The 13,154-nt window shown below is 38.3% G+C and overlaps 1 protein-coding gene across 1 annotated transcript; it reads right to left on the reverse strand.

Moving 5' to 3' along the window:
* Window positions 1-315: 315 nt before the first annotated feature.
* GSC (goosecoid homeobox) lies at window positions 316-11,510 on the reverse strand. The gene is made up of 3 exons (XM_068252405.1): window positions 11,037-11,510; window positions 8,051-8,310; window positions 316-698 (listed from the first exon to the last, which is right to left on the reverse strand). Exons 1-3 carry the CDS (start codon window positions 11,353-11,355, stop codon window positions 546-548), a joined length of 732 nt encoding a protein of 243 aa, XP_068108506.1. The 5' UTR covers window positions 11,356-11,510; the 3' UTR covers window positions 316-545.
* Between the last annotated feature and the right edge of the window lie 1,644 nt (window positions 11,511-13,154).

Below are 13,154 nucleotides of genomic sequence, written 5' to 3' on the forward strand. Positions count from 1 at the left end.
AAGGACAAAAAAACCACACAAAAAAATACCGGGCATAAATTACGAATATTATTCCCATTCATGACACTTAATGCATTTCATATCTGAGATATTCACTGATTGAGAGTTTGCTGCTTATATGGTTTGGTGAGTTAGCAAATTAATTACATCTTTACTAGTTACTTCCTCTTTGCCACGCCCCCCACTCCCACATGCCCCGCCTTCCCTTCACAAGATTGTATTCCATTCTGAACAGACCATGCATCATGCATAAGGCACTTACCTTCCCAATCATTATCTGTCCGTGTACAAAAGACTGGAAGACAGAGGCTGATAGAGAGAATGGTGGAGCCACCATGGTTTTTATTGTCGTGATTCCTTTAACTTAAAGTATAAATAGCACATTCAGTACAGTGTATATCTGTGCAACATGTCTGCAACACACACGTATTATATACAGGTACATTTACACGCTATGTACAGATGCCACCCAAAAAAAAAGTGTGCAAGGGAGGTGTCCTCCTGCGCCAAAGTCCTGGGGTCTCCACCCCTGCTGCCGAAGAGGGTCAACTGTCCGAGTCCAGATCACTTTTCCCTTGCTCCTCTGCTTTGTCCGTAGAGGGTTTAGAGCCCTTATTCCATTTTTGTCCATTTTCTGACTCCTCCGAGGAAGAGCGTTTCTGTCTCCGCCACTTAGCCCGGCGGTTCTTGAACCAGACCTGCAGGAAAGAGTCACATGTTGACGTACTCATAAAATATTATCATTATGCATTTATGCAGCGGTTTTAAGCATTCTACCATGTTACTATGATAAGCATCAGTTAAAGTAAAGCCCCGTACACATGGGGTGATCTTCTGGCAATCTCTGTCACCTAAAGGTCTGTGTACTGTTCCCTGCAGGGTAAAAGAGCATTGCTGGCACTGTACAGGCATGTCATCAGCCACCTGGCTAGCAATGCGTCTGTTGCTAGGCGGGGTGGAGGGACAATGAGCGGAGTGCAATGGAGCAGATTACCATGGGCAGAGGAGCTGGGAGAACAATGTAATCATGTGGTGCTCGGGCATTGGGGATCTTTAGCTGACATTGTGTGCCCGCTGTACACAGGCTAGTCTGACTCCTGATTCTCGCCCATGGCAGGTGTTGTCGTCCACCACAGCCAAGTTTAGATTAGCATGTGTATGTAGATTAAGATATTTTGTTTTGAAAAACAATTATACCTTCTACTGGCTAGCTAATAGGAATCAGAATCACCTTTTTTCGCCAAGTACACCGAATGACGTACCTGGAATTATTTTGGTACACATGGCAATGGCACTTGTACATAAAACACAGACATAGCGTGACAGCATGAGAAATGTTCCAGAAACAGGCATACAAATCATTCATTCAGAGCAAAGGGGACAAACAAGAACTCTTGTAGCTAGGGTTTGGGGCCAGTTCCGTACAGAGCTTGGAAGTTCTTGTTGGGCGTCTCGAGAATTATACTGTCCAGGGACTAGCGTGCTGCAGTCAGGCTGACCTGCCAAGGGGGCTGGAGTTCAGTAGTAGTAATAGGTTGAAAACATAAAGGGCCCGTTCAGACTGCACGCGTTTCCAACCGCGTTTTGGAAACGCGTGCAGGAGGCCGACACGCACGACATCAGACAGTGCATAGAGTGCACTGTCTGATGTTCACACTGCATGCGTTCCGGACCTGTGCGGTCCGGGAACACATGCTGCACGCAGATTTTGTCAAAACACGCGGCTGTCCCATTCATGGGATCAGCCACGCAACGCACACAAACGTGGATGGCGTGCGTTCGTACGCGTTGCGGTCCGCACGCGTGGCCATCCGCATTTGTGATCTGAACGGGCCCTTACAGAAAAAGCACATTTTCTTCAAAGCTTGACAGAAAATATTCCACAACTCCTTTCACTAAATTCTCCCAAATATTCCACTCATAGTTTAGGGACGTTTTATATATAGGAGGAGGGTATTTAGTTGACCTACTATTATGTTTTGAGGTGGGGGAATTAACTGTAAGACCTAAAATAAACCTACCCAAGCATCGGGTGAACATATGAATTAATTGCAGACAGGGCCCATATTCACTTCACCATTTCTCCTAAGTTTTCCCCTAGGTGATATGTGCACACCGTATCAATAAAATGCTGTTTAAGCCACCAGTAAGAAAGAAAAAAAAACAATCATTTTGATAACAGTTTTTTCACCTATGATTTGGTACTTTTTCAAACAATAGATTAAAAATGATCTCCTAGGAGAAAACTCCTAGGAAAATGAGACTTGTATAAGGGCTAGAGCCTTGGATCTGAGGTGAGATTGCCAACCATTAGACCAATGTACAGTTCATTTTTAAACTTACATCTCATGAGGTAAAATATGTAATAGAATTTATATAAATTTGGTTTAAAGTGTACTCTAGTCAATAACTCTAGTCAATAACATGTACTAATTTGTGGAACTAGACTGAGATGCATGTGTTGTAGGCATTAGTTGAAATTTTTGCATTGAAACATGCATTTTTGCCTGACATATTTTTCGTACTAATGTAATGAATTTTTGCCATACACACATTTTTGCAAAAATGTGGACTTTCTTAAAAGTATGTTTTCTCATGGCTATTGACTGACTTCAATGTATCTGATCCATGTATTTTTGTGCATAATCTTATCTGTGTGAAAATGTGTTTCTCATGCCCATTTGGCAAAATGGAGTTTTCTCTTGCATGCATATTTTGGTCAAAAATTCATATCTCGTATATTTTTGCAACAATTCTCATTTCTAAACCTTTAGATTGTAAGCTTGCAAGGGAAGGCTCTCTCAAACCTTTGTGTCTTCATTACATTTATTCATATTAATTCTGTCACAGTAATTACCAATTCTGTATTCTGCACCTACTCTGTATTTCGTATATTGGTGTATACCATTGTCTGTATTATTTTGTACCACATGTTTGTTTCTTACTTTGTACAGCACCACGTAATATGTTGGCGCTTTATAAATCAATAATAATATCTGGCGAAGTGTTACATTTTGCTGAAATGGCAAAATGAAATTGGCTGTATTCGCGAATCATTATGTATATTGTGCGTTAACGTGTGTGTGTTTGTATGGTGTGTGTGTGTGTGTGTGTGTGTGTTTGTATGGTGTATGTGTGTTTGTATGGTGTGTGTGTGTGTGTATGTGTGTGTGTGTGTGTGTGTGTGTGTGTGTGTGTTTGTATGGTGTGTGTGTGTGTGTGTGTGTGTGTGTGTGTGTGTGTGTGTGTGTGTGTTTTTTAGTATGGTGCGTGAGCGTGTTTGTTTGTGTGTGTGTGTGTGTGTGTGTGTGTTTGTATGGTGTGTGTGTTTGTATGGTGTGTGTGTGTGTGTGTGTGTGATGTGTGTGTTTGTGTGTGTTTTGTGTGGATGTGTGGATGCGTTTGTAATGTATAACATTTTAACTTTTTGTGTCGGCTCCAAAATCAACAAAAATAGGCTATTTATGACTGGGAGTAATTGCCTATCGATACTGCCATCACTGGGAGAGGTAGGATAAGGCGATAAAGATTGGTCAAATTCATACCACAATACAGAACCATGCCAGGTTATTTAGCAGTCTTTCAAAACAAATTATAAGAACAATTTAACAAAAAATGTATTTAAAAATAAACCAAATCTAGTATAAACTGAGAATTTTTTTTTCTCTAAGGGTCCTTTTGCACTGTGCACATTGCATTGCCAAAAGTTTGCACCACATAGTAGACGTGTGGTGCAACTATACTGCCTGTATGTTCTCCCTGTGTCTGCATGGGTTTTCTCCAGACACTCTGGTTTCTTCCCTTACCCCAAAAACATAAAGATAAGTTAATTGGCTTCCCCCTAAAAATTGGCCTTAGACTACATATACTACACGATACACACATAGACATAGGGCTATGGTAGGGATTAGATTGTGAGCTCCTCCGAGGGACAAATAACTGACAAGGCAATATACTCTGTACAGCACCGTGGAAGATGTCAGCACTATATAAATACTAAATAACAATAATATAGTAAAATGAAAGTATGCTGCTTTACTGCTACTGTAAATGCGTGCATTACTCCATCAGAATCCACACACCTCGTTCAGTTTGAAAGCCCCGTAGGAAATGGTGTTATGCGTTGCAATGGAACACAATGGACAAAGTGTGAAAGGGCCATAATATATGATGCAGTGTGTACTACAGTTAAAAAAGGGCTCAATTCTGCTGTTTACTAAAGATGTGTTAATAAAGAACATGCATGTAGTGTGCTTTACATGTAAAATAATAAAATTTGTAAAGACGCACAATATAATACAGGACTGGTCACTAGGGATGATAACCATTTCTCCTAACATTCACATTTCCTGTTAAATTATACACAGCTTGAACTTGGACCAAAAAAAAAAAATGACAGGAAGTCATTCTGTCCAATTTCAAGCAAACATTTGCATTTACAAGATTGAGGGCATATTCACAGTGGGACGTTGTGTTGTAATGCGACATTAAAGTGGCAACGCAGCATTACAACGCAACACAAAAACAAAGGTGGTGACGAACGTTAACGATGTGTTACCGTGGCATACAGTGGATACAGTGGAGCAGACAAGCAATGAAAAGAATGCCTCTCTGTATCTGTTCAACGTCTGCGTTTAGAGGCAATGCACTGCAAGCAGTGTGTTACCATAACGCAACATTTACAACGCGACATTAACATCGCACTGGGAATGTCACATAGCCTTAACATTACATTGTATTAGGCTGGGAATACACCATGAGATTTTTTGGCAGATAGATGGTTCGATAGATCATTTCCGACAGGTCCGATCTTATTTTCGATCTTTTTCTGATCAATTTCTCCTAGCAGTGAATGTAAATCGATTATAAAAACGATCGGAACATCGATCGTACAGTAAATCTGCTGAAAAACTCGTTGTGTATTCCCAGCATTAGCTGGGATTTATAACGCAGGACAATAACGTCCCACTGTGAATACAGCCTGAATGTTAGGAGAAATTCTTTGCATCTTATTGATCAACCCTACTGGTCACTGGACGTTGTACAGGGATGGAGGCTTTTACGATACGAAGTATAAGACAGCAGTAATAAAAATTATAACAAAATTACTCCATAACTCGTCCTAGATAGCATTAGGGACATTAGCTTGTCTGCTTAGCTAAAAGATGCTTAGTGGTGTCAATGACTCAATGCACAGGGCAAAAGGCGCTAGCAATATACAAATGCACAGCAATTATAATAGTATGTGCAAAAATTACAGAGGCGCCAAAAGAATAAAAGCAGATAATAAAAACGTTTAAAAAGCTTTCGAGGCAGTGGTGGACTTACCTCGTACAAACAGACACTGAAACTATCTATTCAAATAAATATAAATTTTATTGGCATACTCCGAGAAAAAGGGGGGACTGCAACGCGTTTCGCAGGTTTGAACCTGCTTCCTCAATAAAGGCACCGGGTAACACCTGGCGCCTCTCCCAGAGGCGCCAGGTGTTACCCAGAATCACTGACATTGTATGCTCCCACTCTTTATTGCCTGAGGAAGCAGGTTCAAACCTGCGAAACGCGTTGCAGTCCCCCCTTTTTCTCGGAGTATGCCAATAAAATTTATATTTATTTGAATAGACAGTTTCAGTGTCTGCTTGTACAAGGTAAGTCCACCACTGCCTCGAAAGCTTTTTAAACATTTGTATTACCTGCTTTTATCCTTTTGGCGCCTCTGTAATTTTTGCGCATACTTACTATCCACCCCTGGTGGAGGGGGATACCCCTTTTCTCCTACCTGCAGAGAGCGACTTCTTATTCCTGAGTGGGGACAGGATAATCTCCTCACCTGCCTTTACAGTGGTTGCCTTGGAGGTAACCCTGACTTGTGAGTATAATGATCATACACTTTCACTATCCTTACATTACAGTACATACTACACTATATTGGGCTCTCGCTTTCTCCCTTCTCTTCAGCAATAATAATAATAATAAAATAACCAAGCAGTTCGGGGGGGCCCAAAACCACTAGAAAAGAGACTAAAAAGCAGTCTGAGCAATAATAATAATACAATAATACATTTAAAACAGAGGACCGTGTTAAAGGCCTGCAGAAAGGCAATATTATTATATCAGCTGCCAGAAAAGGTGGCAGTTTAAAGGCTATTACAGGTGACCATTAATACTCAAAGACAGGAATATATAGACTTAAGAAGGGGAATATATAGGGGTAATGTTCACTGCGAAATGCTAAACCCTTGTTAATGGTAAACAATTTGAAGAAGAATTGTGGAAGAATGCAGGTTAAAGGGGGGATCTGACTATTCAAAAACAATAATAAGAGAATTGGATATATGCTCACACACGGGTTGACAAGATATCATATAAAAACTGAAATTATGCATTACAATATATGTATAATGATAATAATATTTTTGTTTAAAACAAATGGATGCTGAATAGTTCAACAGACGCGCATTGGATAATACTTGTTTAAACATTAGGCATAAGTTAATCAACTAGAGGTCAATGTATAAGCCAGTGTTCCCCAATGTGGCAAGAAATGTGACATTGTATAGGTGAGGGATGGTCAGCATGACAAACCTATCTTATTGTTGGTATGTGTTGTTATCAGTATTTTTTTATTTATACAGTATTGACATCTTCCATGGTGTTATACAAATTAATAGTATGTAATATAAACAAATGACGTGGACAAATGAGGGCAGTATAGGTAATACACAACTGCAAACAGATGTGTTAAAATTTGCCTATATGACAAGCAAAGGTTAAACCGGTTTCTCTAACTGGCAGGGGAGTAACACTGCAAGATTTAACAACAACTGGTATAGTAAAGGTGCCCACACACTTGTCAGATTAGCCGCAAATAGATCATCAGATGGATTTCTTATCTATCTGATGTGTTTTTAGAACATTTTTTACTAGGATAGAATTCCAATAGATTTCAGTTTGAAATCTATTGAAATTCGATCTGATGGCATTTTTTTGCCATCAGATTTCCATTAGGGCCAATGCAAAATGATAAGCAATCTCATCAGATCAACCTAAATTTTCCACCCTGCCAGTTCGATGGAAATCCATCGAAATCGATCGAAATCGGCCGTCGATCAGTCGATTGGCCAACCGATTTGCAATCGATCGATCGATTTTGATCGATCGACCGGCCAGAAAATCAGCTGAGTGTATGGGCCCCTTAAAACAGGTTAATCAGCAATTTGGCCCAGTATAGGTTAATGAGGACCTAGAGTACGCGGCAAGTACAGGTCAATCAGGACACAAGAGCCAAAGATTGCCTATACTTGAGGTTTAGGCTAATCATGCCGTGGCACTTAAAAGGTAACTTAAGAGTTATTTACAGTCTGTAGCAGACAAAAGATGATCAGGATGCAGCACTGAAAAGGTTAACACTTAATTAGAGCTGTGACACTACCTGGGCTAATAAAACAGCAAACTTTGAATCAATGAAGGGAAATCCTATCAGCGTATGTGGCCCTATTACCAAAGGTGAAGTTTTAGGTGTTGTAAAATAAATAAACACAAGTTTCCAGAGTTTAGAAAAATATTATGCTGGGTACACACGTTACTTTTTTTTCACCCGATTTTCCGTGCGATCGATAGTACGAATCAAATCTCAACCAAAAATCGACAGTACTTTTATCGTCCGCCTGCCACACACGTGTAAGTTTTCTGCTCCATTTTTACTTCTAAAATTACTAATTACTCCCACTATTGATGACACTGCACTCTGATACGGCCCCCAGAAAGCCTCTATACAGTATACATCGATCGCGCCAAACACACGAAAAGATAGTAATCATTTTGACCCTTTATTTTCAGCATGTCCAATACTATTATGATCGAGACCAAACCTGATTCTGTCCGTAAAATCACTCAAGTGTGCTGAAAAAGGCTTCCGATTATGGTTGCGATTCAATTTGTACTATCAATCGCATGGGAAATCGGGTGAAAAAACGTAACGTGTGTTCCGAGCATTAGACAGAAGTCATACCCACGAAGGGCTGTATTTGTATCATCTCTGGGGACTTACCTCTACTTTCTCTTCTCTGAGATGGACCCTCCTTGCCAGCTGCTCCCTGGTGCCCACATCTGGGTATTTGGTCTCCTGGAACAAGTTCTCTAGAGCCTCCAGCTGTTCATCAGTGAAGATGGTCCGGTGTCTTCGCTTTCTCCTGCAGTGAAGCTGGTTGAGAAGTTGGAGTTCTGTCCTGGACAAGGTGCCCACGTTCATGTATGGCAACATCTGGTGGGGTACAGGGGACATCAGTACAGAGCCTGCCCCTTCATAGCCTGCAAGACAAGGGAACCAGTTACAGACTATCCTCTACATTGAACTTCACTGCAAACAACTGCAATTAATGAGTGCCTGACCAGCTTGTGGGAAAAGCATATGTCTATCTCATGAAACGGATCATGCTGGGTGACTAAGTGTTATCCTGTGGTAGAATGATACCTGAAGTTAACCGAGCTTCAGAAACAGCTACTGCAGTTAAAACAAACATTTACAAAACACACAAATGTATTCATGAATAAAAAATTATAATAATGATAAAAAATAATAACTTAAGTGCAATTTTTGTCTAAAGAACTACTATAGCTGAAATATATACACTCTCATTGCAATAAATGGGGGTGCAGTGAATTTTCTCTGAAAGTGTCTCTGTTTTGGCCAATTCTTCTTTCTATAAAGTTGGTAATATTGATGAGCATTGCACAAATAACTTCAAAATACTTCTATAATTAAATTTAATCCTACGTACTGCAAATGAGCACACAGAAGTCGAATAAATTGCAAGCTCTTGGAAACATCATTGCAGTTTTAATATCTGACAATTAAATAAGTAATACAGAAAATAGGTTGTTTTCTGTCATAACGGAATGCATGTTACTAGTATTCAAAGTCAATTGGAAGAAAAAATAATAATAATGTGACTTATCAAAATATATATATATATTGAAATCTAACATGCTAAAAATAAAAATGTAGACAGACATTAAATAGTATGTCACTAGTGTAATATAACGTGTTCTCAAATGTCTTATGAAGAAAAACTGTGCCAGGATAATAAAACTTTTGAAAAGTTGGTCAAATGAATGTTACAAAGTTACAAAAAAAGTTTAATTATTTTATATAAATTTGATTGTTTACACCTCATGTGTCATAAGCATTATGTAATAATTTATGAGTAGACACAAACTAATGTTCATTGTACACAAATATAATAATATACCATAAGTGAATTCCATTCAAATTACAGTTTATAGTAATATTCTAAATTTATTTACATCACAAATATAAAAACTATTCCATTCATTTAATGAGAAGTATAGTAATTATTTTAGTATTTTGGATTTTTTTCAGTGGTTCACTCTATAAGAATGATAACATAACCAACAAAGAAAATTTGTATTTATAAAATTATTAGTATAAATCTAACGAGGAAATTAGTGTACTGAACAAAACAGCACTATAAATATTAATTAGTATAATATAATTGTAATACACAATGAATTAGGTTGTGAAATAATTGCAATGCTGTATTTATTAGCAAGCAAAACGATAATATATTGAGTTCTAAAGTAGTGTTATGTAAAAAGTAAAATTAAAAATTCCATAACATCAAAAAATATAACTAAAGTCGAATTAAAATATATGTAAGCTCTACAGTATAATATTTGTTATGGAACGTACATTTCTGTACTATATTATAAAATTTAATTCTGTAACATTATACAGAACTATAATATACTATGCTATAATACATTGTGTAATGTTATAATTTAATGTTAAAATATCAAGAACTATGAATCCTAATATGTCATGAAATAGATCATATAATATCCTCCAATTTTTAACATATGGAATAAAATTGCAATAATCAGGGATTTAGATTAAGAGTAAGAGTAAAGGTGCCCATACACTCGTCAGATTGGCAGCAGACAGATAAGAAATGCATCTGATGATCTATCTGATGCGTTTTTAGAACATTTTTTACCAGAATAGAATTCCAATAGATTTCAGTTTGAAATCTGTTGAAATTCGATCTGATGGCATTTTTTTGCCATCAGATTTCCATTAAGGCCAATGCAAACTGATAAGCAATCTCATCAGATCGACCTAAATTTTCCACCCTGCAAGTTCGATGGAAATCCATCGAAATCGATCGAAATCGGCCGTCGATCGGTCGATTGGCCAACCGATTTGCGATCGATCGATCGATCGATCGACCGCGATCGATCGGTCGGCCAGAAAATCGGCTGAGTGTATGGGCTGCTTTAGAGTAAGATTCCCATGCAAGTATCATAGTTTTGTTGATTCTTTCCATATACTTGTATTCATTGATGAGAATTGCACACATAAAGTTAAAAGTTTTGAATCAGGATGATACCGTTTTTATCGGCTAACTTAAAGAAATATGAGTTACTCTTATATAGCCAACAAATGGTATCATCCTGATTCAAAACGTCTGCTTTTACTGATGGCTAACATGGTTCAATACTCTACTGCTACACATAAAGTTGAAATTCTTAAATTTTTGTATAAGTATATGCTATCCTGTATAATACACACTGCACAACGCATACAGCCGTCCAGTGACTTCATCATCGACTTCATCATCAACATCATTTTGCAGTTACAGAATGTCCAGCAAGTTTATGATGAACTAATTTCATAATGTAGGATTGAGGTGGATTGTAAAGTAAACTACAAAAAATATTTAAGATTTTCTATAATTATCTTTTATCCTGTGTGCTATATACTGCACACAAGCATCCATCCAGTACCTTGATGAGTTCTGTAAAACATTTCCAGTGCAGAGCCGTATACATATACATATACAGCAACCCTGGGATACTCAGCTGATGAACTACAAATTCCAGCATGCCTCATAAGTTCCATATCCCTCAGTTACAGCTGTTGCAGGTGTGCACAGTATTCTTCACAGAAGTGTACAATAGCTAAGGCAGGGAATTTAACAACAGACTGTCAGAGTTGCAGTAGGAACAGGACTTACCTGAAGCTGTAGGCACACAGGAGCACTGCTGGGCCCCCAGGGGCTGCATGGCCCCGCAGCAAGCAGGGCCCACAGGCGCCTGAACGTGTAACTGTCCATAGTAGTAATTATTGAATCCCAGTCTGGAGCCGTTGACTGTCTGTAGAGTAGAAGAGGGGGCCACTGTCCGGTTGTAAAATCCTCCATAGTCAGTGCCCCCATATAGGGTGTCCCCCAAGTTGGGAAACATTACGGGCCCGTTCTGGGGCAGAAGCAATGATTCCTTGCATCGTGGTCTGGCAGCCAAAATGTTGTCAATGCTGAACATGCCAGAGGGCATTCCACAGAGGGAGTGAGGAGCAGAGAAATGGCACAGATTTGGGGGCTTTGTCTATATTGGGGGCTCCGGGAGCAGGAAGAACGCTGGAAGGCAGAAATCCTGTGTCAGGCTGACTGCAGAGCAGAGATGAGGAGGAGAGTTCTTTACTCTGTCCTGTCTCCTTGTACTAAACTTGCTTCCAGCCCTGTCCAGGCTGTTCCCTCCTTATATACACCCACCACGTCACCCAGAGCCCACAGCCTGCTTATACACAGCAGCCCTATTGAGCAAGGAGGAGGTGGGGGGGAGGGGGGCGCTCAGTGGGGTGACACTAGACTGATCTGTATATTGAACTTTAATGAAATCAATCTAATCCACTCCAGTGCTAAAACCCTTTACAAACTTCTCAGGCTGGATCCCTGGACTCTTGGAAGGAGCTAATTGCCCCAACATCACAATCTGATTAATACCATTGTGTTCAGCAGCCCAAGTCCTATTAACCCATTCATTGTATGTAATGCGGAATTAGGAAAGGGCAATTTCCCTGCATCCTTAACCCTTCCTGTGCCGAAGGAGGAAGCTACCTCTGTCATCTTGGCAGCACCATGAGAGGGTGAGTGCTCACCAAAGCCAAATATTATAATAATGAGAATTACAATAATAATAATAATAATAATATAATGTCCCTGGGATGCAGGTAAAAATGTATTTTTTTTGTTATTTAAAACAGCTATTTGACTTATAATATGATATTGTATTTAATAAGATTATTTTATTTTTATTTTATCTTATTTTGGTGTTTTTTAAAAAAAAGTTTGTTGGGGAGTAGATATGCGATAATTAATTTAGGACAGGCAGATAGAGGGAGGGAGAGAAAGAGAAAAATTGGATGGATAAATGCATAGATTATAGATGGATGGAAAGGTAGATCGATTTTTATTTAAACTTTCCTGTAAATTGAACGTATGGTGGAAGATCGTGACAACTTTTTGAAGCGTGTTCAATGAATATATATACTACATATACATATATATATATATATATATATATATATATATATATATATATATATATATATATATATATATATATATATATATATGTATATATATATATATATGTATGTGTATATATATATATATATATATATATATATATATATACCCACACATAAATGCTTAAAGGAGATTTTGGTGATATAAAAGTAACAGTAATAATTTCAGTTGGGAAAGAACAACGAAGACACTTTCCATTTTTGCCTTTTTAAGTGCAGTATTGTCATTTTTCACTTCTTTAATTAACATTACATTAGTAATCAGAGCACTGCTGTAATTTAGTGATTTCTGTAGTGCATCAAGATGCAGCAAGCGTTACACTCCAGTGTTAAAATCCTTTACAGATTTCTCAGCCTGGATCCCAGAATTTCAGAGGACCCAATTGCTCAACATCACAATCTAATTGATACCATTTTGCTTAGTAGCCCAGGTCCTATTTAATGTACCCATTTATTATATGTAATGTAGAATTAGCGAGGGCAATTTTTTTGAATCCTTCCTTTCCTGAAGAAGGAGAAGACAACCTCTGTCATCTTAGCAGCTCCCTGATGATGGTAAGCGCACACATACACAAAACAAAAGATAATGAAAATAATGTAATCAATATCTCCAAATTTCTAGTGAAAATTCTGATTATCTGAAAAATAACATTAACAAAGGAATTTATCGGGGAGTAGAAATCCAAAAATCAATTGAAGATATACATATATGAGGGAGGGAGAGAAAAAGAGTTAATAGATGGATGGATAGATTTTTTCTCTCCTA

Source organism: Hyperolius riggenbachi, chromosome 9 (assembly GCF_040937935.1).
Source record: "Hyperolius riggenbachi isolate aHypRig1 chromosome 9, aHypRig1.pri, whole genome shotgun sequence".
Lineage (NCBI taxonomy): Eukaryota > Metazoa > Chordata > Amphibia > Anura > Hyperoliidae > Hyperolius > Hyperolius riggenbachi.